The 26,156-nt window shown below is 38.3% G+C and overlaps 2 protein-coding genes and 1 long non-coding RNA gene across 12 annotated transcripts in view; 2 read left to right on the forward strand and 1 right to left on the reverse strand.

Annotated features, from left to right (window-relative positions):
- Positions 1–8,607, forward strand: part of ipo8 (importin 8) — a 95,271-nt gene extending 86,664 nt beyond the window's left edge. For 2 of the 8 annotated variants that reach the window (XM_065265866.2, XM_065265869.2), the window contains exons 17-25: positions 4,292–4,367; positions 4,601–4,726; positions 4,932–5,029; positions 5,107–5,202; positions 5,314–5,534; positions 5,775–5,977; positions 6,527–6,742; positions 7,696–7,825; positions 7,935–8,607. In XM_065265866.2, coding sequence (XP_065121938.1) covers positions 4,292–4,367; positions 4,601–4,726; positions 4,932–5,029; positions 5,107–5,202; positions 5,314–5,534; positions 5,775–5,977; positions 6,527–6,742; positions 7,696–7,825; position 7,935 — 1,167 coding nt within the window. In that variant the 3' untranslated portion in view covers positions 7,936–8,607. Of the gene's footprint in view, positions 1–4,291; positions 4,368–4,600; positions 4,727–4,931; positions 5,030–5,106; positions 5,203–5,313; positions 5,535–5,774; positions 5,978–6,269; positions 6,743–7,695; positions 7,826–7,934 lie in introns of those variants that run through there. The other 6 variants (XR_010531808.2, XR_012336851.1, XM_065265867.2 and 3 more) reach the window with 6 other exon arrangements.
- A 1,495-nt stretch (positions 8,608–10,102) lies between these two features.
- Positions 10,103–26,156, forward strand: part of tmtc1 (transmembrane O-mannosyltransferase targeting cadherins 1) — a 314,969-nt gene continuing 298,915 nt past the window's right edge. For 2 of the 3 annotated variants that reach the window (XM_065265568.2, XM_073815006.1), the window contains exon 1: positions 10,103–10,551. In XM_065265568.2, coding sequence (XP_065121640.1) covers positions 10,253–10,551 — 299 coding nt within the window. In that variant the 5' untranslated portion in view covers positions 10,103–10,252. The remainder of the gene's footprint in view (positions 10,552–26,156) is intronic. The other variant, XM_073815028.1, reaches the window with a different exon arrangement.
- LOC135746940 (uncharacterized) lies at positions 15,329–20,192 on the reverse strand. The gene is made up of 3 exons (XR_010531637.2): positions 20,105–20,192; positions 18,904–18,991; positions 15,329–16,637 (listed from the first exon to the last, which is right to left on the reverse strand). It is a non-coding gene; the product is annotated as an uncharacterized lncRNA (long non-coding RNA).

Here is a 26,156-nt window from a genome sequence, read left to right on the forward strand (position 1 = left end):
CACCATAATGGTACTCTGGGTGATGTAGAACAATAATCTGGTGGAGTTTGCAGAAAACAGTTTGATTTTAGGCTTTTATAAAAAAAATTAAACTTGTGTGAATAGCAGTTATAATATAGCATTTGTCATGGTTTGGCATGCAATTATTAAATAATAAAACAGTTAAACAACCTGAAAATCATCACAGTGGTACTCTGGGTGATGTAGAACAATAATCTGGTGGAATTTGCAGAAAACAGTTTGATTTTAAGTTTTTATTAATTTTTAAAACTTGTCTGAATAGCAGTTATAATATAGCATAGGTCATGGTTTTGGGGAAGCAATTATTAAATAAAAAAAACAGTTAAACAATGTGAAAACCACCATACTGTTACTCTGGGTGATGTAGAACAATAATCTGGTGGAATTTGCAAAAAACAGTTTGATTTTAGGTTTTAATGAATTTTTAAAACTTGTTTGAATAGCAGTTATAATATAGCATTTGTCATGGATTGGCATACACAATTTAATAATAAAAAAGTTAAACAACCTGAAAATCATCACAGTGGTACTCTGTGTGATGTAGAACAATAATCTGGTGGAATTTGCAGAAAACAGTTTGATTTTAGGTTTTTATGAATTTTTAAAACCTGTTAAACAAACTGAAAATCACCACAGTGGTACTCTGGGAGGTGATGAATAAGAATTTGGTGGAGTTTGCAGAAAACATTTTGAATTTCTTCATGTTTTCATGCATTTATTTTGTCTGCGTGAGGTTAATATGCTAATATTAAACTCGATTAAAAGTATTGACAAAGATCCTTGTGAAATATGTATTTAGTGTTTTAAATCAGTTACTCAAATTTTCCAAGAACAATAAAATGCATTCCTTGAGAAGATTTTCTGTTTCTCATCCTCGCAAAAGGAGCACATGTTAAAATCCAGTCCCCTATATGTTTTTACAGCGCCGCATGAAGTCGCAGACGTTTGTTACCGTAAAACGCAATATAGACGCGCAACGCAATTTAAAGCGGAGATGGCGTGACCGTGCTTTTCAGAAGCGCAGATGGCGTGACTGCAGTCTATTCACGTCAATATTTGACGACACTTGACCATGCGTCAATATGTTGACGCGGAGGGTATACCCTTCGCGTCACTTTTTGACGAACTGGGGACTTCAATGCTATCAGGTACGCGAAATTCTCTTTCCTATTTTCTTACCATTTTCTACCATTTTCGCGTCGGTTTAGGGTTAGATTTACATAATGACATCCCTACCCAAACCTATCCCTAACCCCAATGTCAGGCGACAACTGTTTAATTTCGCGTACCTAATAGTATTGAAGTCCCCAGTTCGTCAAAAAGTGACGCGAAGGGTATACCCTCCGCGTCAACATATTGACGCATGGTCAAGTGTCGTCAAATATTGACGCCATGGGTGTGAGACTGTGTTGTCACGGAGTACACGGAGTCCTAGTTTTCCTCATCTGCTTTTTACTTCGTGATCAACAAACAAACAAAAACAAAATAATACTTTAATAGCATTGATAAACCTGTGATGGTTTTCTGTAACGGGAAAGAAACGTAAGTCATCAACATCTAATAATTTACGCAAGATGCACTCGGGAGACGGGTGCTTGTTTGCCCGGGCCGACAGCATCACGGTTCTGTCATGATAACACATTTACCCCAGGGGATCTTATGAAAAACTTTCCATAATTTTACTCAAAGTCAACGAAAATCGAGAAGGACCAAAACATTTTACAGCTGATCGCTGTGAAAAACGTTAAGGGACGACGTCAAGTATAACCGCAGCAATGACAGTGTTCCTAATATGACAAAGTAAGTGTTTTGATTAATGACATTAATGTTTATATTTTTAATTAGTGTGTACAACTAGTCAACTAAATGAATATAACATTGCAAAGATAAATGCACATTTATATAGGCTATTGGTTCAATAGATTTATAGCATTTTGAATAAAAACTTGTCATGGATTTATTGCATTTTGTGGGAAAAATAATCTGTTTTTATACTAAATCTTTGAAAATCAAGTTATGGATTTGAATGTTTTATGTTTTTTTAACCTAAAGATGCTATGTAAAAGATTATAACAGAAAATAGTGGTTTTCATCTTGACACTTTCTTGGTATAGAAAACCCGTTTTTACCGAAATTTGTCAAAATGGATTTATTGCGTTTTGGAACCAAACTCTTCATATAATCAGTGTCAGCAACTGCACATTTACCAAAGTAGATATTTCAAGAAGTCCATTTGTCACCAGGAGTCATTGGGATTAATTTGTATTGGATACTGTATATCTGCTTTTGAGCTTTTAAAGTGGTGGGTCTGTTGACTTGCATTATATGAATATTTTGCAAAAATATGTATTTATATAATATTTATCTTTTATTATACACTTGACATATATAGTAATTGTCCACTTTGAAGGGTTTTATACTTTTGCACACACAATATATACACATGATCTATACGTAATGTAATATGCTCTGTGGAAAATAATAAAGGGAATATAATATTGTATTAACCTTATGGACCAATCTTGCTCATTTTCATGCACTGTACCTTAACAGAGAGAGCAATGGATGACTTGTGAGGTCGGTTAAAGGAATAGTCTACCCTTTTGCCATATTAAACTAAGTTATTACCTCAACCTAGACGAATTAATACATACCTATCTTTTTTCAATGCGTGCACTGTACACCGCGTTGTGAATGTGTTAGCATTTAGCCTAGCCCCATTCATTCCTATGGTACCAAAAAAAGTTTTATTTTGTGGCACCATACTTACTGGTATAACTCCTTATGTAACAGTCTTTAAATAGGGAAAACACGGAAGTGTTTTGTGGCTTCCCTGTTTGGTACCATAGGAATGAATGGGGCTAGGCTAAATGCTAACACATTCACGATGCGCTGTACAGTGCACGCATTGAAAAAAGATAGATATGTATTAATTCGTCTAAGTTGAGGTAATAACATAGTTTAATATGGCAAAAGGGTAGACTATTCCTTTAAAGCAGTTGTTCTTAATGTTATTCCTGGAGGCCCACTGCTCTGCACATTTTGGTTGTCTCTTTAATCTGACAGACTTAGTTCAGTTCATGGAGCTCTCTTCTAATGAGCTGATGATTTGAATCAGGTGTGTTAAATAAGGGACACATAGGCTGTTTCTCAATATGCGTTCTTCAGCGATCTTGCGTCCTTATGTCCTCGCTCTACGTCATCATTAACAGTCGAAGTTCAATTCAAATTCTCAAGAACGCAAGTCCAGAGGACGCATGAAAATACCCGGATGTGTTCTTGATATCGAGGATGCATCAAGTGCAGACTTGCGGGCTAAAATCTGGGGAGGTCAGGTGACCAACAGGAAGATCGCACACATCTCAATTCTTACAGGTGCGTTCTGTGTTCTCGCGACCTTCCGAGTTCATTGTTCCAAGGTCGCCTGGCAAGACCAGTCTTCACGAGAACTCAAGTCCGTTCTTTGCGTTCTTGGAATTGAGAAACAAAATGTGCAGGGCAGTGGGCCTCCAGGAATAACGTTGAGAACAACTGGGTTATAGAATGCGTTTGCCAAACCCATAAATAACCAAACTACATGTAAATGCAACCGTCTTAAGGACTCAAATATGGGTTTGACAACCTTATTATGGTACCTTGTGAATGCAGCCTAAAACAACAATGGCAGCCTACACAAACACATCCTTACTGCTCAAGATACTGAGTTTATGAATGTTTCTCCAACAAAGTTTAGTAATATACCCACTTCATCGTCCATCTGCTCACTTGATGCTTTTGCTTTCTTAATTGTTTGTGTTTATCACTCTGTAGAAGAATGCATATGTGCGAAGGCATGTAGTGTTTCTTTACAAACTAACATTGCCATCTACTGGCCAGGCATACGTTATACAGCGGATTTAGTGTTTGTTGTCATGTGTAAGTGAAATTTTTAGATAAAAAAAACTACATTGTTGTCGTGTAAACATAGCTTTAAGATTTACTGCAATGTTTGCATTGACCACTTCGCCGCTCTTGTATAAACATGCAGAACAAGCACAACAACACCTCATTTGTTTTGTGCTTTGCTTTGTTTTTGTTTCGCTTTGACATTGTTTTGTTTCGTTTCATTTATTTAGGGAATCCTGTAAACAATTTGGTGCAAAATAATTTGCAAATATACTCTCTTGTTTAGTTGCATTAGTTACATCATGCTTGCCTTGGAGTGAACAGATCTTTACTTTGAAAACCGAAAGGTTAACATCAGTTAACGTGCTGTTTTGGTTCATGATAGATCACTCAGCAGCTGGAGGGGATATGCCTGCAGGTCATTGGTCTCGTTCTGCAGAAACCCATCATAGGTATGGCAGGTGTGTTATGGGCCACTGTTTTTCCTCTTCTGATTTAACCTACATTTTGGCATGATATTAAAATGTTTTGATGACTTTTTAATAAGATGAACTCTTTTTACGTAGTGCCTCGTAGTCAGTGTGAATGCGCCTTTCAATCACATGGTGGCGCTGTGGTATAAAATGTATTAAAAACAATTAATCAAACAAATCTTTGGTATGGTATGTAATCACTTTGCCTTCCTCTCTTTCAGAGTTTTATGAGGAGATCTTGTCACTGGCCTTCGGACTCACGTGTCAGTCAATCTCACCTCAGATGTGGCAGCTGTTGGGTGTCCTGTACGACGTTTTCCAGCACGACTGCTTCGACTACTTCACAGGTCTCTAGCGCGCATTTAGAACTGAGCCGAAAGCCAGGCCTAGACTTGATCTTTGGGCTCAGCCTTGAACTATAATTCATCTTGTGAACCAGTTTGACATCGTCATAATATTGATGGATGTGTATACTTGCTTTAATCATTTAAAGTGCTTGTGGCTGCATTGACATTACTGTTAATGATGCAAGATATTGCCCTGTTTATGCAGATATGATGCCCCTCTTGCACAATTACGTTACCGTGGACACAGATATGCTGCTGTCAAATCCCAAATACCTTGAGGTCATTTACACTATGTGCAAAAAGGTTTGTGTTCAAGCGTGTGTTCTTCTTAGACCTTTTGCAGACCTAGACAAGTATAAACTGTACCTACATATCCCCAGGTCTTAACTAGTGATTCTGGAGAGGACCCAGAATGCCATGCTGCCAAACTTCTAGAGGTCATTATATTGCAATGTCGTGGACGTGGCATTGATCAGGTCAGTTGTGTGTGTGTGTGTTAGGAGGCAATCATGTTGTTTTTGTGTTTTGAGAATTATCAAGCATACACATTATTGAAACATCATGTAATGGTTGTGTGTTTATTTTAGTGTGTTCCTTTGTTCGTGGAAGCAGTGCTGGAGCGGTTAACACGCGGCGTTAAGTCAAGCGAATTGCGCACCATGTGTCTCCAGGTTGTCATCGCTGCTCTTTACTATAACCCCACCCTGCTGATGCACACACTAGAGAACATCCGCTTCCCCCACAGCCCTGAGCCAATCACAGCACAGTTCATCAACCAATGGATGAACGACACTGAATGTTTCTTAGGGTAAATTAGTTTCATAAAGGAAATGCACTTCATTAAAAGCGATTGCACATATCAGTGTGAACGGCTCTAATCTGGATCAGCTGATTGAAGTCAAGATATATGGCACTTATATGTTTTTAAGTCATCTACAAGTAATACATAATTACAATAATGAATTCATTATTAAACAACTAAATTAATGGTTTTAGGTTATTATAAATCTCTTGTCAAATTCTTTTTTGATTTCCGTTCTTTGTGCAGACTGCACGACCGTAAGATGTGCATCATTGGTCTCAGCGTTCTTATGGAGCTGCCCAGCCGCCCTGCAGCACTGGAGGAAGTTGCCGGGCAGGTCATCCCCTCCATCCTCCTCCTCTTTCTGGGCTTAAAACACATCTACACCTCCCGAGTCCTTAAGCCAGAGCCGCTCTCCAGAGCTCAAGGCTTGGAGGAAGATGAAAATGGTGAGATTTTGGAGAAGGGGGCAGTTTTCCCATAGATTTAATGTTGTATATGTGGTAAAGAAAAATTATTTTACTTGCAGTGACTGGTGCCAATTTAATATTTGTTGCTTTTAAACTGTAACCACAGCAGACACAAAATATTATATAACATATTACATTAATGTTAATAAAACAATTTGGGTATTTGGCAAAACACAAAGTGTATCTATCCACACAGATAGTAATACTCAACAGGAAATACTATTTCTGTTACATATGCTTCACGTTTGTCATTAGTCATTGTATTTTACAGACAACTGAGAACTGATCGTATCGCTATAACAACACCCCAGACTGAGGAATGACTGGAATGTGTTTGGATAACATCATTTTCAACTTTATACAAAAATACTCTAACCAGTGTGGCTTTAAGAAGTTTTACACTGGTGTGAGATGCAAAGGAAATTTCTAAATATCTATATTCAGATTTTACATGGTCTTAGACACCAAACCCCTCTTGCTCTATGCTTCCATATACTGAAGATACATGAATTTGAATTTGTTTTCCAGAGGAGATTCCCAGTGATGAGGATGAGGTTGGAGGAAAATCAATGGCCCTGCCGTCCTCCTGTGTTCCCACAGGAAATGACAATGAGGATCAGGAAGATGATGGGGATTACTGGGATGATGAAGGTCTTGAGGGAACCCCATTAGAGGAGTACAGTACACCACTGGACTATGACAAGGGAGAGGATGAATTCCAGTTCTTTACTGCGTCTCTACTCCGTATGCACACTTTTTTTTATATTACACATTTGTAACATAACATGCATGTACAGTACTGTGCAAAAGTCTTAGCCCACCATTCCAGACTTAGATTTGTTGTTTTTGCAATGTTATAGTGATCATATATAATTGTTTCTTTAATAGAATACATCCAGAAAATACAGGAAATGTGTATATAGTATTTAAAACTGTATAAAAATGTAAACTGATTAGTCTAGTATATAGGGTAAACTCCCCTACCAGTTGAGCAATAGCAGGAACTGCAGGATCTCTTAAACCTAAATAAAATTAAAAACTAATTTCTCATTTTAAAGAAATTAGTCTTTTTACTTCAGTCTGCTCAAAAAAAAGATGTGTTTAGTGCCAAGAGAGGTCACACTAAACACAGACGATGCCTACAGAAGATATATAGTCCTGAAAATTAATTTTTTTTTTTTTTTTTGTACATATATCCTGTATTTTCTGTTTGTATCTTAATAAAATAGATTGAAAAATAAATATGGATGGACATTAAAACTTCTAAAACAACAAGTCTGGTGGTGGTGGCCTTATGCTGCGTTCACACCAAAAGCGAATAACTGGACGCACAAATGAGTTGATTCGCGCCTACCGTGCCAAGCTAAAAGTCTAATTTGCATCACGAGACCTCCAGACACGGGTAAACGCATCTTTACATTGACTTAACATTGAAATATTTGTGCCAGATGCTCTATTCGCGTTTGGTGTGAATGCAGTATATGACACTTGTACAGTACTGTTTATTTGCTTATGCTGTGTGTGATGTGTTTATTACAATTTTCACTTGAAGTAAGGTGAGGATTGTTGCAAATTGGCTATTATCCAGTATTAAATCAGGATAACTTTTCCAAGTGAAGGTGTCTGGTATTCTTTACGTAATTTATTGGGTAAAAGTGTAACTTTCAGTGATAGAATGGTAAAATTCCCTATTGCAGGTGTCCAGAGTTCGGATGCAGCCTGGTATCAGTCGCTCACAACCTCACTGAGTGAAGACCAGAAGAAACAACTGCAGGAAATCTACAACCTTGCCCAGCAGAGGAGAAGTGCTGGGATCAAAGGGCTGTGGTGAGTTTGCAAGGTGGAACTATATAAATATCTCAATAGTTTAGACATTTCAGACTGAGATGTTACTTAATTCTTGAAGTAATTCAAAAACTGTATCATCCCCTCCCAGAATAGATGATCCGGTTGATCTGAGGCAGGAAGAGCTGACACTTAGAGTTTGGATCTGTATAGGACTTAACACAAGAACTAGTTCAGATGTGGAAACGGTCCACCGTGAACTCTAGATACTAGAGCATCTCAGAGCCAATGGTCTGCAACATCCAGGATCCACAGCAAGCTCTTCAGAACCAAGACATCCAAGGATTACCGAGACATCTTTGAGACTGGACAGAGAGGGGTTCTCCCTTTGAGGTCAAAGAGGTCACTCTGGGTCACCCATTTCCCTGTAGGTGTGTGTGTCTGTCTGCGCATTTGTACAGATTTTTGTGTGTTTACGCATGTGTGCTGAAAGTTTTGTGTGTATGTCTAGGTAAGTAAATGTTATTTTGTTATTCACAGTCTCTCTTCCGTTTGTGATGAATGAGTAAGGAACGCAGTGATGTGAGACACGACGAGCGATAGACAGACAGACAGACACTCTGCTTTAGCCAGAGAGTGAGACAGACACAGATAAGAGCTTACAGTGTTGGTCAGAGAAATGTGAGCATTGTTCTGACCAAAAAAATAAAATTTGCACTGGCCAGATGCAAGAAAAAGAATGATGTTTATATTTGTCATATGTTTGTATGTTTTTGTAACAGTCAGTTTTCAGAATTAACTTAAGTCATAAAAAATATTATAACATTAAACGTCTGTGCTGTTTTTTTTTGTGGTTATGTGATGGTGACAGCATGGGATGGGATGCATATAGTGTGTGAATTTCCTTGACACATGATTTTGTTTATTTCTCAAAAATCTTAAAGGGATACTTCACCGATTTAGCATTCAGCTTTGTATCTGTAGAAACCCGGCAGTATTACTGAATGACCATGTTTCCCTCCATCATTTCCCCCTGAGAGGAGAGATATCTGCATTTTGGTTCTGCAAAAAAGTCCTCCGATGATGCAAAAATCGTCATATTACATCATCGGAGGACTTTTTTGCAGAACCAAAATGCAGATATCTCTCCTCTCAGGGGGAAATGAGGGAGGGAAACATGGTCATTCAGTAATACTGCCGGGTTTCTACAGATACAAAGCTGAATGCTAAATCGGTGAAGTATCCCTTTAAGAAAAATCCAGAAAAGTCATAACAGTTTTTTATCTATTTTTTTCACATTGTGGTATTATTTTCTTGACAGTTTAAGCACATTTAAGCATCATTACTTGAATATAAATTCAGTAGTCTACCCTGAATTCAGTTCAACAAATATGTGTACTTAAAAATTACTTTACAACTTTATTATTATTTGTTTGAATTGTTCAGTAAAATAGGAAAATAATGCAAAAATCTTCACCATCGGTAGGGAAGTTTCATCTGGTTGCACCAAAATTTGATCATACAGAGCCAGCAGACCCCCCTGTAAAATCCAGCTAAGACCAGCTGGTCCCCTAGCTTGGTTTTAGCTGGTGAAGCAAGCTGGTCTAGCTGGGTTTTGGTCACTTTTTCAGCTGGACTTAGCTGGTGAGGCTGGAAGACCAGCTGACCCACCAGCCTGATCAGCTTTGCCAGGCTAGGAGGACTAGCTTAAATCAGCTACTGACACCTTAAACCAGCTAAAACCAGCTACCAGCTTATGCTGGTCTTGGCTGGATTTTTCAGTAGGGGAGGTATTTTAACAACACCCAACCCAATGTTAAACATTTTTTGCAGTGCCTATTATGTTTACCCAGATGTTCTCCTGTCAATGAATCTAGTAAATTTTTAGTAAATATTTCACACTGATTTATTGTCCCTGTCATCCTGTTCCATTAGTGCGTCCAAACCCAGAGCAATTGGCCTATTGCTGTTTCAGCATGGAAGCGTAGGTCACAGTCAAGGCATTGAAATCATTGTGTTAAATATCCCACAATTCTGTATTGATTTTCTGTCGTGATGCTGCAAGATCCCTGTGCTTGTTCTCTCATTTGCATGTTATTTTCTTCCTCTGTTCTTTTTCTTGTTCATTTTTGTCTTGTTCATTCATAATTTTTTGCATTGACGTCTGTCTGTCTGTCTGTCTGTCTGTTTGTCTATCTATTTTTCTCTCTCTGACTACTCTCTCTCTCTCTCTCTCTCTCTCTCTCTCTCTCTCTCTCTCTCTCTCTCTCTCTCTCTCTCTCGCCTCGTCCTCTGCGCATGCACAAGTAGGCGGGTACATAGATTTCAACATCTTACACATTCACACTCGGTGTTATTACGCATTTCGAGCCGATACGCCGCTCGCGCTTCAGCGTAACTGACTATGGCACGGCGGGACTCGCCTCCTCTCTTTCAACCCCCTGAACAGTATGCGAGTCGCGGACCGACATGACAGCGAACAACCGAGCCTCTTCTCCTTCACACCGGCGGCCGTGTGCGCTACCGAGGCGGGGAGCGGGAGTCCGGCTTCTCCGGTATGCGGTGCTGGTGGCGGTGTGCGCGCTCTGCTACAGTAACTCTCTCTGGGGAGAGTTTGTGCATGATGATATATGGGCCATTACCAATAATCCGGATGTCAGACCGGGCTCGAGCCTGCGGAGCATCTTTTCTAATGACTTTTGGGGCAAACGGATGGCTGATAACACGAGTCACAAATCCTACCGACCCCTCTGCATCCTCACTTTCAAGTAAGGGCATTCTCACTTTTAAATGCATAATGTCAGATGGGCTTTAAACTGTTTGCAGTTTAGAGAAACAGGTTGGAAAGATGATGACTTCCTAAATATGAAATTAATGGTTTTATTATAGTAAAAGCATTGTTACAGTGGTGTTTTTATTGTGAATCGGGCAGGTTTACTGCAGAAAAAGAAAACACGAAAACTTAATAAAGAAAAAAAAGAAAGGAAAAATACAAAACATGGTGCTGAAATCTGTTGTAACTTCAGATAATGATATTATCTATGATGTGTTAAGTAAGGCTATTAAACACAAGGGCGTGGTAAAGTCTGTCAAATTGTTTGGTTATACAGATTAAAGATTATCTCATAGGGGCGTTCACGCAGGACGCATTTTTCATCCAAAAGCTGCACGAATGTGCGCAACGCATTTACGTCTGAAAAAGTTGAACTCGTCGGACACACCCCCTAAAAACCGCAACGCTTACATCCTGATCAAAAATCGCTTATTTTGTGAACGCAACTTCATTTTAAAAGCGCCAGTAACACACCTGATTGGTACAAAAACATCACGCATGATGTCTGGTTTATAATTTTTTCAGTTTTAGTTTCCATTTGCAAAAAGTACTTGGAAGCGTTGCAGTGAAGCAGACCAGAATAGATGCGAGTCTAGCAGGCTGTTTACACTTGGCATTAACATGCGTTTTCGTCGATCGGATCACAAGTGGACGACGTTAATGCCAGGTGTAAACGGTGTTCACAGCGTTTTGAGCTCGTCCACTTTCGACCACTTTCAACCACATTCAGAGGTAGTCGAAACCACTTTCGATCGGATCGCTTTGGAGTTGCGGAACGCATATGTGGTTGAATGCGTTCGAACAGCCACACCCCAGCAAACACAAAAACGTTATAAAAACGTTTTTTTCACGTTGTGAAAAAGTTTTGATAACGTTATTTTTCGACGTACTTAATACGACCAAATGTCGGGTTTTTTGAACGTTATAAATACGTATTTTCACAACGTTGCAAAAACGTTTTGATAACGTAATCTGAACGTTTTTGCAACGTTGTAAAAATACGTATTTATAACGTTCAAAAAACCCGACATTTGGTCGTATTAAATACGTCGGAAAATAACGTTATCACAACCTTTTCACAACGTGAAAAAAACGTTATTAATACCTCTCATGTTGCACGTGCCGAAACGCGTTGGGCGTTTACAGAAAGAATGCGTTAGGGGCCAGTCACACCAATAGCGTTTATGGCAGTTGCAGGCGCCTTTTTGAATGATATTCTATGGGCAGGGCGCGTTTGCGCGCTGTTTATGCGCGCCGAGCGCCTTGCGGTGTTTTGCCGCCTGCCGCGCACACGTTTTTGAAGGAGCGCTGAGAGCGGAGAAGCGCCCAACGTCATTCGTGTCTTTCCATTGTCCAATCGAATGAGGGGAGAGGCGGGCCTTACGTTGTGGTCAGGGAAGTTTACAGTTGCTTTGAAGAACCGGACTCCACTCGCTCACTCTCTCCTGCGTGTTTGTGCACCTCTCATCCTCAAACAAGGTCAGAGCAAGCGTCCTCTTTTTAAAGCCCCACTGTGTAGGATCTACTCCCATCTAGCGGTAAAGCTCTATATGACAACCAACTGATTATTAGTTTCTAGCCCCCCCCCATTCGGAACGCGTTTTACCTAGTACGGTGGCCCTGTCATGCCAAGGTTAACATGGCTTCCAGTAGCTAAAGCAAAAGCAATGAAAAAAAAATGAACAATTTGCATTGTCCTTTGCCTGTGATCCGTCAAAGCACACAGATTTATGTTAAACATGTAAAAAGTCTGATTGTCATGATATGTCCGCTTAAAATCACATAAGTTACAAAAAGCAATCATAAACGTAGCTTAGACACTCCTTTTTCATCCACGCGAGGAAAAATATCACAGGGGCTGTTAAACTTGGTATTAAGATGTGTTTTCATCGATCAGATCACAAGTGGACGAGAGAGAGACATTACGTTTACACTTGGTGTTTAAATCGGTCTCTTTTTGTCCATTTTCGACCGCTTCTCTTCAGATTACTGAGGAGATGGTCTGTGGACCAGTTCCTCTCCTGTCATTTACTCATGAGCTAGAGTAATGACGGGTTTAAATGGACGCGAACTAATATGTCAGAGTCCAATGCTTATGTTTAAGTAAACGTTACATGTCCGTGTATATGTAAGAGCTTCTCTGATATTGGTAATAAGATCGCTCAACTTTCACACGCTTGTAAAATGAAACGAAAGACGCGCAGATCAGACGCTTTTATCAATGAAAGGCTAAAAATAGCGCTGTACACCGTGTGTTTGTGTTAGAGTTCAGAAAAGATGAAAAACATTTATCTCAGTACCTCAGATTACATAAATGGGCGGAGAGACGGCGTGTGGCTGTTCCAAGACATTAAACCACATGCATGTTTACACTAACAAGTGTTACGCATACCCATGCTATAGTTAGCCAAGGAACTATAAAACTTCAAGTTTACAACATAAACTGTATAGATGTAAACGAATATGCTGAATTACCTGTGGTGAAGATAGAAAGTACTAACTTGAGTCCAATGAGCCCCATCTTCGAAAACTAACTCCAATATTGACTTTGGTCTTGATGTTTTTCCTGTCGCGTTGTCGTTTAAAATCCCTGTTTCGCTTCCTTGGCGACTTGTTTTAATGTCCTCGAGAATAGTTCTTCAACAGGCTTTCAAAGCATTAGATCGCAGGTTTATCACGGCGTGCGGCCGAAGGATTCAGTCTAACGCAGGTCGCATATCCGGGCTGCATACGTCATCAAGCCTGGTTTATTTAAATTAACTGAGCATTACATTCGCAAGTCATAAGCATATTACATCAATTTACAATTAACTAAGAATAAATGTCAGCTTTATAATTGTTAATATTCTGAAATAAGACTGTCTTGATGACGTATACCGCCTACACATGCAACCTCCGTAGGCTTCAGCTCGCGGCCAGCTTGAGTGTGCTCTGAAAGCGCGAAAGGCGGAGCTTGAATTTCAGGAATGTCCCTCGTCGGCGAATGTATTTCAAAGATGGAGGCACAACATGGATTCAGCCAGAGAGCGCTACGGCGGTTTGTATTTTAAATAGCAGATTCTACACTTACGAGAATACTTTGATTAGTGGGGTGGAAGTAATTACACATGAATGAGCACATACTTTTGGAAGAAAACATGGGTTTTTGCTAAGAATTAACTAAAAAAAGTACACACTGGAGCTTTAAAGTTTCTGCTGATATGACAGTTAACAGCAAAAGAGCGCTCACGCTTCAATATTTGATTGACAAGACAGCTGACTCGGTGGTTGCTTAGCAATATGAAAAGCCGCGTCGGACTGCTCTTTTTTTATAAAAGGCAGTGCGTCGCGCCTTGCGTTTGCAAGCGTTTAAAGCGCTTTTGGTGTGACTGCAGCCTAAATCATCAAACCTGTGAGCTCTCAATCCTTCTGGAGGTGGACTTGAACTGTAGGTTCCGCAAAATATGTAGTAGATTTCCAGTAGGCTTTGAACTCACGTTTAACACAATTCTTCTAAGGACCCGTTAGCTACACTGACAAATCTCTGGAGAAAATATCTTATGCTAAGACCTACAAGGATTTAATTTAATGCAACCTAATATGACAAAACGTCTAACTGACAAACATATAATTATAAATATTATGAACAACGAAATAATATACAAAAAAAAAAAAACGTTTAATAGCTTGTCAAAGACGTCATAACAGATATATCAAGTTAAAATAATTGTATACAAACACTGGAAACGTTTACTAAAAACAAAACTAAACTAAACAAAATGCCAAAGAAATGTAACACTTTGCATGGTAATTAAAATCATTGTAAGGTGTTAAACCAAAAATTTAATAATACCACTTATCTCAGTTCTCAATAATGATATATTAATTTGTCAAACAAGTATGAGGATTTTAATCATCATTAAATTCATACAATAGTCCAGCAAACTGTAATTTAACACATTTGGTTTATTTTCTGGGCTAATCTGCTTGGTATGTTTTACCAATAAAGTTCAAACCGAATTTAATCTTTTAATTCAACTTACATATCTTAATGCATTAAGAAAATGTATAAAGGCCTGGTTTCACGGACATGGCTTAGCTAAAGCTACTAGACTATGCCTTAGTTAAATTAAGATGTTTAAGCATCTTTAATAAACATGCCTTAGAAAAAAATTGTTACTGGTGTCTATCTTAAGACAAATCACTGGCACTGGTTTATTTTAAAATCTCGCATTGAAAGTTCTTTTCAATTGAGACAGCTCAAACATGTGTCTTAGTCTAGGACTATAGGCTTAAGCCTTGTCTGTGAAACTAGGGATATGCATTAATCTCATTAAGTAACGAAGTAATGTTAATACAATAATCATATAGCTCTAAGATAATACAAGGCATGTGTTTCAAGTCATGCTCAGTTAAACAGACAATTATGATTATAAAGGAAGTTTACAGATTTCCAACCCACTTTGTATTGTTCCAATGTCTGTAATATATGTAATCTGTCATCTGGCAGAGTATTGTCAAGAACTAATTGGGAATTTAAGTTTAACTCAAGAAAAAAAAGTTAACATTTTCCATTCAAATACCCCAATTTATTGAAAAAATATAACGTGGGTTGAAAATCTGCAAACTTATGCTTTGAGGCAGTGAGTGCTATATATATATATATATATATATATATATATATATATATATATATATATATATATATATATATATATATATATATATATATATATATATATATATATATTAGGGGTGTAACGGTACGCAAAAATCACGGTTCGGTGCGAACCCCGGTTTTGAAGCCACGGTTCGGTTCATTTTCGGTTCAGTAAGGGGAAAATGCAAACATTAAACTGCAGGTTGTTTATTACTATAAACTTTTTTTACAATTTGTTTACACTTTTTTAAACACTTTTTATTAAAATATAACATATAAAATATATATAAAATGAAAAATAATAAATAAAATACTACTGCAAAGTTCTTTTTTACATTATTTTATAACAGAAGGTAACTCTTTTCTTAACCTTTTCTTAAACTTTTTCTACTAAAACCTTGAACTAACAAATTCAATTCCTGAATACATTTATCAACAATTAGCCTACATTTTTGACACCAAAAATGTTCTGTTTTGATTTATTTTGGATTGTTTAACTCACAGTATTGAATTGGCTATGTACCATCTCTGTATAAAAATAATATTACTGCTCTATGTGTAACTGCATAGGAAGCAACATGATGATATACTTATTATACACTCATTTTGAGATTAGTGAGCTGCATACATAGCCATCTTTGATCTTTTGCATGTTTCTCCTAATCTTTGCTTGTGTTGTCAATGTAAGCTGTGACTTTACTAACGAACCCCTCCGCAGCTGAGTAACAGCTGAGTAAGCCCGGGTTACAGCTCCTCCGTGTCCCGACCAGCTGATCGCATTGTGACAATGATATGATTGACATGAGGTGCAGATGAAAAATCTGATCACGTATTCCTTATTCTCGCTGTCACAGAAAGCGCGTCTCATGATTGCGTAGCAACGAAAGACGCGCAACCTCTCATGCACTTTTGAAAGAACAAAGCAGCGCGTTGACACGCGTTTAACATGCGCTTTTAGATACGACACGTAAACGTTTACATCAATAATCAAACGGATATACAACTAAGTAAATAAAAAATTTTCTGCGGGCCTAATTATGTTATATGTTTGACAGAAGACTTGCGCTGAACGAGGAGACTTCCGCCGCTTAATATGTTCGTGCGGAAACACACCTATTATGTTCCGCACAGGCGCACACAAAATGCATTCGGCCTTTCGGTGCACGTGTGCACCGTGCCGAAAGCCCTGAACCGAAACGGTCCGGTTCGAATACACGTACCGTTACACCCCTAATATATATATATATATATATAATGTTTGACAGTTTTGTATGTCCATCTAGTTGCCATCATCTGAAGTCTCTGAGAGTGTAGGCGTCATCTGAAGTCTTTACAAGTGAGGCTGGATCCATACTGGAGCTTCTGTAACTTGTATGGGTATCCTGATAGATAAAAACAGGAAAGCAAAAGGATATCCATAGCTGCTGTTCATATTATTTCAAGCAAAATATGATCATGTGCACTTGTTTAATACTTTTCATTACTTAAGAACAATGTTATAAAATGTGTTATGTGAATGCTTGGCTAAAAAGTTAGGACTTTTTCTAGATTTACACTGGAAGAGTTTGGGAGTAAAATGTGAAAAAGCTCTGCCACCTTTTGTGGACTTTGACATCCTGGGTACTCAGTGCCGGCGCCAGCCGAGCGCTGATGAGGGGGCGTCTAAAATACCAGAGGGGGCGATCACATGAATGCATATAATTCCCCCAGCTAGAAAATACATAGGTTTGGTAGTTTTAAAGTGTTATAACATCTCTGTAATACAACCACAAAAACTACAGCTATAGTGAGCAACTTACAGAGCTCTGAACAATACAACAACAACAAAAAACGCATACCTAACGTCACATATTAGCACAACACTACTCATTTGAAGTTCAGACCCAGAGGTAGAAATAAATTTACATAATGGTGGGGGGCAGTGTTGGCAAATAGAGTTGATGGTTTTCAGCCCAAAAACGGTCCAAACGCAACATTTTATCAACATTTTGGTTCAATTTGATCATACAACGTAGTTATTTTAACTGCCACAAGTAATGCACCAAGCTAGCGATTAAGCAGCTAGAGAACCACAATAGCAAAATGACAATAACTCGTTTACATATACAGCTATGCTGTAGGATAGGCTAATTCAAATTCGTTAATTATAAATTTAACGATGTCTGTTTTTTATCTATTTACTCCTGATAAACAGGTGTGTGAGAGATCGTACAGGCTTACCTTTAAAATTAAATGCAGAACAATAATAGGCTGTTGGTTGTACGTTGACTTGCAAGGATGCTGAAGAACATGAACATCTGAACTTTTCAAAACTATGTACAGTCTGGCTGAAGTTCATGGTGCCCGAATTGACTTAATGACAGCCGAATATTTGGATCTTTGCACCTGAAATGCTCCGATAATTCATCCACGCCACGGCATTAATTGATGTGTGACAATCCGGAGTCCGGTTTGTAGAACTTCCAATGCTATTTTCCATATATCCATTGCTACAGGGCAGGCCCAGGTCACTCTCACACTCCTGTCTGTAAATTTTTATATAATTTCCCACTTCGACATCTTGATTTCCCTCTGAGACTCAGAACGCGGGCTCATTGTCGGCGTGCCTCAAGCCGTCAACACAAACTTGTTCAACTTCAGGCGCGGCTGCAAGAACCAACATCCACATGACGTCAAAGTACCGCGAGAACGATTCGAGAAATCATACTAAGTGTCGTTTCGTCTCGCTCTCGCGGCATTTTGACGTCTTCGCCTGATGAATTCGAACAAGCCTATAGGCTATACATGAGTGGGCGTGTGTCACGGTAGAATACATGCACACTTGTTTTTTTGTTTTGTTAAATAATTAGACTTTAAAATTCCCTTTAGGAAGACAATACACAAGGCAAACGTGATTTTTAAATAGCGCATTTTATCATTAAAATCCCATTCAACATTAATGGTGATCTGAGGGGGCGGGATAGTGCCAGTGAGGGGGCGACGCCCCCTCACGCCCCCTCGTGGCGCCGGCCCTGTGGGTACTACCAATAATTTTGTGACCTTATTAAGCAATTATCTGGTTCAAATCACAATCTGATTTTTTCTGGATTCCTTAGTAAATTTTTCCTCATTATTTGTGGAACCGAGACAGTCTCTATGGAACAAACTACATATGCAATAGTATCATTAAGTTGGAGGAACAAGCCATCATAACTATAATTTACAAAGCCATTCAAAGGTTTAGGTTCAGATTTTTTTAATGTCTTTTATTATATGAACATATTGTAAGTTGTCATTTATTCCTGTGATTAATGTTGAATTTTCAGCATCATTACTCCAATCTTCAGTGTCACATAATCTATCAGAGTTCATTCTAATACGCTGATTTGATGCTCAAGAAACATTTTCAATTATTATCAATGTTGTTTGTTGTGTTAATAAATATTTTAGAGTTCCCCTAAAATGGTAAGTTGCACTTCTGTTTGTTAGAAGTGAGAGTAAATATTTTGTTTTGCATCACAGAAATTACACTTAACTGCATATTTACAAAGAAAACAGATAATCTACATTGTGATAATTTCACAACATTTCTGTTTTCACTGTATTTTTGTCAGATAAATAAATCACAGCCTTTTGAACAGTAGTGTTTAAGTTTGAGGTCTTACTTACTAGCCATATGGTTCATACATAGCCCCTTAGAGATGTTTTCTGACAGGTTTGCTTGAACTCTGCTGCATGGCCATCAGCATGGACAAATCTACAAACATAACATGCAACTTGTCACAGAGCAGTGTTTCCCACAGGATTTTGAGGAGACTGTGGTGGTGATGACGTCACCCGCTAATTAGCATATATGTGACGTCATCATGTCGTGTTTGCGTTTGATCTAGTGTTGGCACCTGAAATATGTTTCACTTCTACTCTTTGATCTGTATCTGTATTTGATCTATATTATATATCAAATTATATTTTAAGCCGAATTAAGCGGTTTTAAATGGTGAAATAAAAATGTAAATGGGAATCATGAAAATTCTATTTGTGGGGGCCAGTGTTGATTCTGTGGTGGGCCACCACAAATAAATCAATGTATGGGAAACGCTGCAGAGCAAACAATATTTAGGATGCAGTACAAAAGGAAACCAGCAAGAGTAGAGTTGAAACGTTAAAAAGGATAGTATACAAAAAATAGAATACACAAAAAATATCTGAATTTTATGTTTTTAGGTTTACTTATTTATTATATATTGCACAGTATCACTCACGTTTGTCAAAACCTTCTTTAAATAACTGTAATACATTTTTTAAAGGAAAATAACAAGATGCAAGATTACGTTGGGAAGTGCATATGAAGTGATTGAATGAGCTTTTTAAACATCTCTGTCAGCAGCTCCATTCGAAAATGCAGAAATCGTGAGCTTATTTTCTATTAAAGAGGGGTTATTTTGTCACTCCTGAAATCAGAGAACAACTTTTTATCTATACTGATTTACGATAAAACCTTGTAATACTTTCAGCTAATTTTGACGCCCCATGTTAAGTTGCTACTGCCTAACGTAACAGTACATCCATAGACTGTGAGTACATCGCATATTTTAGGTTAAACAAATTAACATACTTCCAATAATGCATTGACACCCTTTACAACGCTTTTAAAACCTCCCATCGACACATTTAGATGTTCTCAATCGCCCAAACTTTCATAAACAAGCGCTAAAACTATAGCGCTAGCACCATGCTAACGGAAATGCTAACGGACTTTTCTCGAAGACACAAGCCATTTCAATGAGGTAAATATTGAACAAAAGCGTATCAAGTAGGTGTTAACCACAGTTGTTTGTATTATTTTTGTAATTTGAGGGACAAAACTTACCTGAAAAAGTGAAGAAAACCATAGAGACACGGAGCTTTGGCGCTTTCTGTTGTTCCCTGTAGCCTCGTTTCCATGGTAACTGACTTCACTTCAACGGATTTAAAGGGGCAGCACCCGCAGAACACACACACACACACACACACAGCATTTACATAAATAAACATCTTAGAAAACTACATAAACAATTTAAATCGCATTAAATTATTATTAAATTGTGAATTTAAAACTTTTGGTTGTTCTTTGTCATATAGGATAATTTAATCTTTTTATTTAATCTTTTATTTAACTTTTTTTTTAGCTATTACGCTAGTATTTTATTCTAATCCTAAGATTCTAAACCTGTATAAATGTATTTGCTCTAATGAACATGAATTTGAGGATGTTCGTAATTTAACCGTTCGGGAGCAACATTTACTTATATAGTATACTTTTGTCCTACTATGGAAGTGAATGGGGCTTATTAACAGTTAAATTACAAACATTCCTCAAAATATCTTACATTGTGTTCATCAGAACAAATACATTTATACCGGGTTGTAGCAACATGAGAGTGAGTAAATGATGACAGAATTTTCATTTTTGGGAGAACTATTCCTTTACTGCTCAACGTTTATGGAGCCATATGCACATGTTGTTTTTCCATTTCTGAGTTGGGTGTGTAAGTCACCAAATCCAATTCCTACAACTACCCAACTTGAAAACTTTTCTTTAAAAAGAAAAGTTAAAGTAACACAGTGTTACAACTAATCCATAAGTTTACAAGATAATGAAAGAAAACAAATGTAAATTTCATTAATTAAAATGAACTGTAAATACAATATCACATAATTGACAATTATAAAAAAACGGTGTGTGTGTGTGTGGCCCTTTTTAAAAATACTTAAGCTATTTATATGCAGTGATCCAAGGATGCTTATGAGGGAGACATCAGTATGTGGATCGCTACAGTATGTGGTTATCTGTTATAAACATTTATTAGGAGTAACGTTTCGGGTCTCTACAACCCTTCCTCAGTCCTTGTAGAGACCCGAAACGTCACTCCTAATAATGAAAGGGAGCTGTTTGGTGTGCGGATCCTTCTCTTTTTTTTGTTACTTATTCATTGATTTGATCCTGCACCCGCATTTAACTGGGATGTGCGTGATTCTATCGTTTTACCCTATATAAACAAAAACATTCACATCTAGCATGTAGATAGAATAGTATTTCATTATTTTTAAATAGAATTTTCCAGCAAGTGTTACAAGTGTTATGGGGTTATCTGTAATGTTTGCACTTCTGTCAGTTTAGCTAAATAAAAATATATCTGGACTTTATAAGGACTTAAGTATAAGCAAGCACACGCAAAATCTGAGCTGAGAGCCAGTTCAGAGTTGTATAATGTAGCTGCTCAACGAGATTTGTGTGAGAGTGAAGGAAATCCCACTGCACGTACCCTGCTGAAAAAATCAGCATAGACCCGCATCATTTCCATGCTGGTTTGGTGCTGGTTTAGCTGGTGGTCACCAGCATATCAGCACCAAAACACAACATATTGTTCTTGCTGTATTTTAAGCAGGGTATGCAATGCACGCTCGCGTATTAAAGTTGCTTTATCGCATCAATAATGCGCCCACGGCATTAAAATAACACAAATGAACTCTAAAGAAGAGAAGTATATGTTATGTTATATCTAAAAGCTGCGAGTGGGAACTGTGCAACTTTTTAGCACCACCTTTGCGCTTTGGTCTTCCCATTTTGAGAGAGAGGGATGGATAGAGAGGGTAAAGCGATATTTTAAGCGGAGCAGCTATTGCGTCTGTGGCGCGTTTAGTGATCAACAGAAGGCGCCGCTGGCCCTGCATGATGGAGCAGTCTTTGGCAAAAATCAATGCCGTATCGGCCCCCAAAGTGCGTCGGCCCACCAGCAAAATGCCTACCAACCCAGTCATGCCTAACCAAAACGTTGCAAAAAAACATTGCATTTTGATTTGGTTTTGTTTGCGTAGTAAACGGACGTTATGTTCACGTTTTATTCCAACGTTATGATAACGTTATTTTGACACCTAAATAAAACGTCTCACAAATGGTTTATTTTGGTCTGGTTTTATTTTCGTTGTAAACGGACGTGGTATTTACGTTTTATTCCAATGTTATAATTACGTTATTTTAACACCTAAATAAAACGTCCTACAAATGGTTTATTTTGGTCTGGTTTTATTTTCGTAGTAAACGGACGTGATATTTACGTTTTATTCCAACGTTATGATTACGTTATTTTAACACCTAAATAAAACGTCTCAAAAATGGTTTATTTTGGTCTGGTTTTATTTTCGTAGTAAACGGACGTGATATTTACGTTTTATTCCAACGTTATGATTACGTTATTTTAACACCTAAATAAAACGTCTCAAAAATGGTTCATTTTGGTCTGGTTTTGTTTTCGTAGTAAACAGACGTGATATTTACGTTTTTTTACTACCTAAAAAAAACGTACTAATTAGGTGTCTTTACAACGTATTAAAAACGTCTTTTTTTGGTTACATTGTTTTTTAAAATTTAGGGTGACGTTTTTAAAACGTTGTGCTGCAACATTACCTAATTACAACCAAAATACAACGTTGTGAAACGTTGTAAAAACGTTTTGTGTTTGCTGGGACGCGACCGCCTTCTCTCCGCCCATTTATCTAATCTGAGGTATTAAACACAAGTTTTACGTCTTTTTTTGACTTCTGGCGTAAACATACGGTGAACAGCGCTATTTTTAGCCTTTCATCGATACAACTAAAGCGGCTGATCTCCGTAGTTTCGTTTTGAAAGCGTGTGAAAGTTGCGCGATCCTATTTCATCAATTGCGCTGAAAATTCAGAGAAAGCTCCAACATATAAACGTACAAAACACTATGCAGCATCTCACAGACCACCCCCTCACAGTATTCAGGACAGATGCGGTCGAAAGTGGAGAAAAGAGACGGATTTAAATACCAGGTGTAAACGTAATGTGTCTCTCTCGTCCACTTGTGATCCGATCAATGAAAACGCATGTTAATGCCAAGTGTAAACAGCCTTGTTTTGAGTCCAGATTTAGAGCGTGGGGCGTTCCTCGATCTCGCGTTTCTGACGTCATTGTCCATATGGCACGGGATCCTACAGCTCAGTAGGTGTGTTCGACTTCATGCGGCGCTGCGCAGACCGATCGGCGGCTGACTTGAAGCGCATTCCGGTTAGTAATTTTGTCCGACTTCAGCTGGCGCTGCAGGCACGTGACTGTGTCATATGGTTTTTAAGTACCGCGAGAGCGTTTCGAGAGTAGCCGGCTAGCTCAGCCGGTGCAGCTTCTCCAGAGCGGCTGCACGGAGTTGTGATGACGTAACAGCTTTACATGATTGGCTGCCTCACTGATGACAAGGATCACGTGGGTTTCAAGTTTAATCCAAACTTTAGTTCCACTAATAAACATTATAAATTCATGTTTTAAAACAGGAAAAAACACTTTAATATGCTTAAATATGTTATATTGTGTCGTGTAATAAAATAAAAATGAAAATAACAAACTCTATTGGTATTTTAATAATATAGGCTTGTTTCCCGTTATTTTTGGGTATACAGTATAAGCAGCAATTAAAATATTCGATATAAAATGTTTCTGGTTGCAACTTTTTACTAAAAGGTTTGTTTTATCAAATTCAGCATCTAATTCACTTCATTTGCGATTAAAAACAAGGAAACACGGCGCACACGTCACTACGGCAAGCAGCAGGTTTCCGGCTTGACGGCTCCGTCTTCAGTTCCTCCCTCGACTGCAAGCGGCAAACTTCGCAGATCCGTCTGCGCAGCGCCGGATGATCTCGAACACACCTAATAGGTGTGTTCGACTTCATGCGGCGCTGCGCAGACCGATCAGCAGTTGACTTGAAGCAGTGCATTCCGGTTAGTAATTTTGTCCGACTTCAGCTGGTGCTGCAGGCACGTGACTGTGTCATATGGTTTTTAAGTACCGCAAGAGCGTTTTGAGAGTAGCCGGCTAGCTCAGCCGGTGCAGCTTCTCCAGGGCGGCTGCACGGAGTTGTGATGATGACACAGCTTTACGTGATTGGTCGCCTCACTGATGACAACGATCACGTGCGTTTCAAGTTTAATCCAACCTTTAGATCCACTAAAAAACATTATAAATTCATGTTTTAAAACAGGAAAAAACACTTTAATATGCTAAAATATCTTATATTGTGTTGTGTAATAAAATAAAAATGACAATAAAAAACTCTATTGGTATTTTAATAATATAGGCTTGTTTCCCGTTATTTTCGGGTATACAGTATGAGAAGCAATTAAAATATTCGATCTAAAATGTTTCTGGTTGCAACTTTTTACTAAAAGGTTTGTTTTATCAAATTAAGCATCTAATTCACTTCATTTGCGATTAAAAACAAGGAAACACGGTGCACACGTCACTACGGCAAGCAGCAGGTGTCCGGCTTGACGGCTCCGTCTTCAGTTCCTCCCTCAACTGCAAGCGGCAAACCTCGCAGATCGGTCTGCGCAGCGCCGGATGATCTCGAACACACCTAATGTAACATTAGGCGTGATCTGCGATAACGCGAAGAGTGAGAGACTGTAGGAGGCATTGTGTATGATATTTATAGCAATTAACAGCCTGCTTTGCGCCTCATATTTTATCTTTATTTTTAGATCATGTTCTCTGTGGCCTTGTTAGAGCAAATAAGTCGTTTTTTCCCCTGTAAATCGTATATGCAATAATTGAGTTTTGTCCCGTTTCAACTATAAAATGACTTTTTAATGTTAATTTTTTATTTATTTTATTTCTACAAAGAGTCAGTTTGATACATTACACGAGTGACATGATTTGCAGTCCCCGGATGAGCGCTGTGAGACAACTTCGGAATGACGTGACTGACCAATCAGAGTCAAGTATTCCAGAGAGCCGTGGGAATAACAAATCTGCAGATTTCGCACTGGCCAATAAGAATCAAGCATTCCAACAAGCTGTATAATAATTATGTTTAATATTATAATGCTTAATATTTATATGACATGAGCTATAAAAAATATTCACTGTGAAAAATCATTACTGCCATATTAGAGCATGTAATGTGGTTGCGAAGGTGTTTTATCAGGTTGCTAAGCAATGGATCTGTATGGTTGCTAGGGTGTTCTAGGTGATTACAATTCCAGGTGCAAAAATCACATATTAATTCTCACCTTAGCAGTCACCACTTTGAAAAACCCAGTATTAAAGCATAGGTGCTGCTTCTGCTTTATAGAGTGTATAAGGAGACGGATAAAAACACCCTTGAGTTGAGCCCATAGAAATATATGTGCAAGAGAGCTGTGAGTCTACCTAAAGGGCTGCTCTTGTATTTCAGCGTGATCCTTGTGTCTTTTATCTGCTCTTTGATGCAGGCTCTTGAAAAACTTCAGCTGTCTTTTTGAGACATGCACAGAGAGTCGGAGCATAGGGAGAACCTTTCTCCTGTAACAAGGCATAGAAAGTGAAGAAACGCCACATCCGACAATACAGGAATAGTTCGGCCAAAAATAAACATTCTGTCAATATTTCTCGCTTTTTATTTTATTCCAGTGTCATAAGCTATTATCTGTTTTGATTAAACAGAAAAGGAGGATTTTTTTTGAGAATTATTATGCGGCTTTTGCTATACAACATCTTTAAAAATTATGCCGGTTGGTAGAGCATTGCGTTACCACTGCAAAGGTCATGGGTTTGAAACTCAGGGAACAGGTATACTTATGGCGCTTTTCCATTGCATAGTACCCCACGGTTTAGTTTAGTTTGGGTCGGGTCAGCTTACTTTTGGGAGCTTTTCCATTGGGTGCAGTACGTAGTACCCGATACTTTTTTTCGTACCACCTCGGTTGGGGTTCCAAGCGACCCGAGCTGATACCAAACGTGACGCGAAAACACTGTAGGTCACTGATTGGTCTGAGAGAAGCGTCATCGCTATAATGTAAATATTAGCTTTAGCTTACTGCTAGCTTGCGCTGTCTCAAGCAAACATGTTGTTATCTGTGTTCTGCTATAAGTTTCCAAACACCCT

This window comes from Paramisgurnus dabryanus, chromosome 1 (assembly GCF_030506205.2).
Source record: "Paramisgurnus dabryanus chromosome 1, PD_genome_1.1, whole genome shotgun sequence".
NCBI lineage: Eukaryota > Metazoa > Chordata > Actinopteri > Cypriniformes > Cobitidae > Paramisgurnus > Paramisgurnus dabryanus.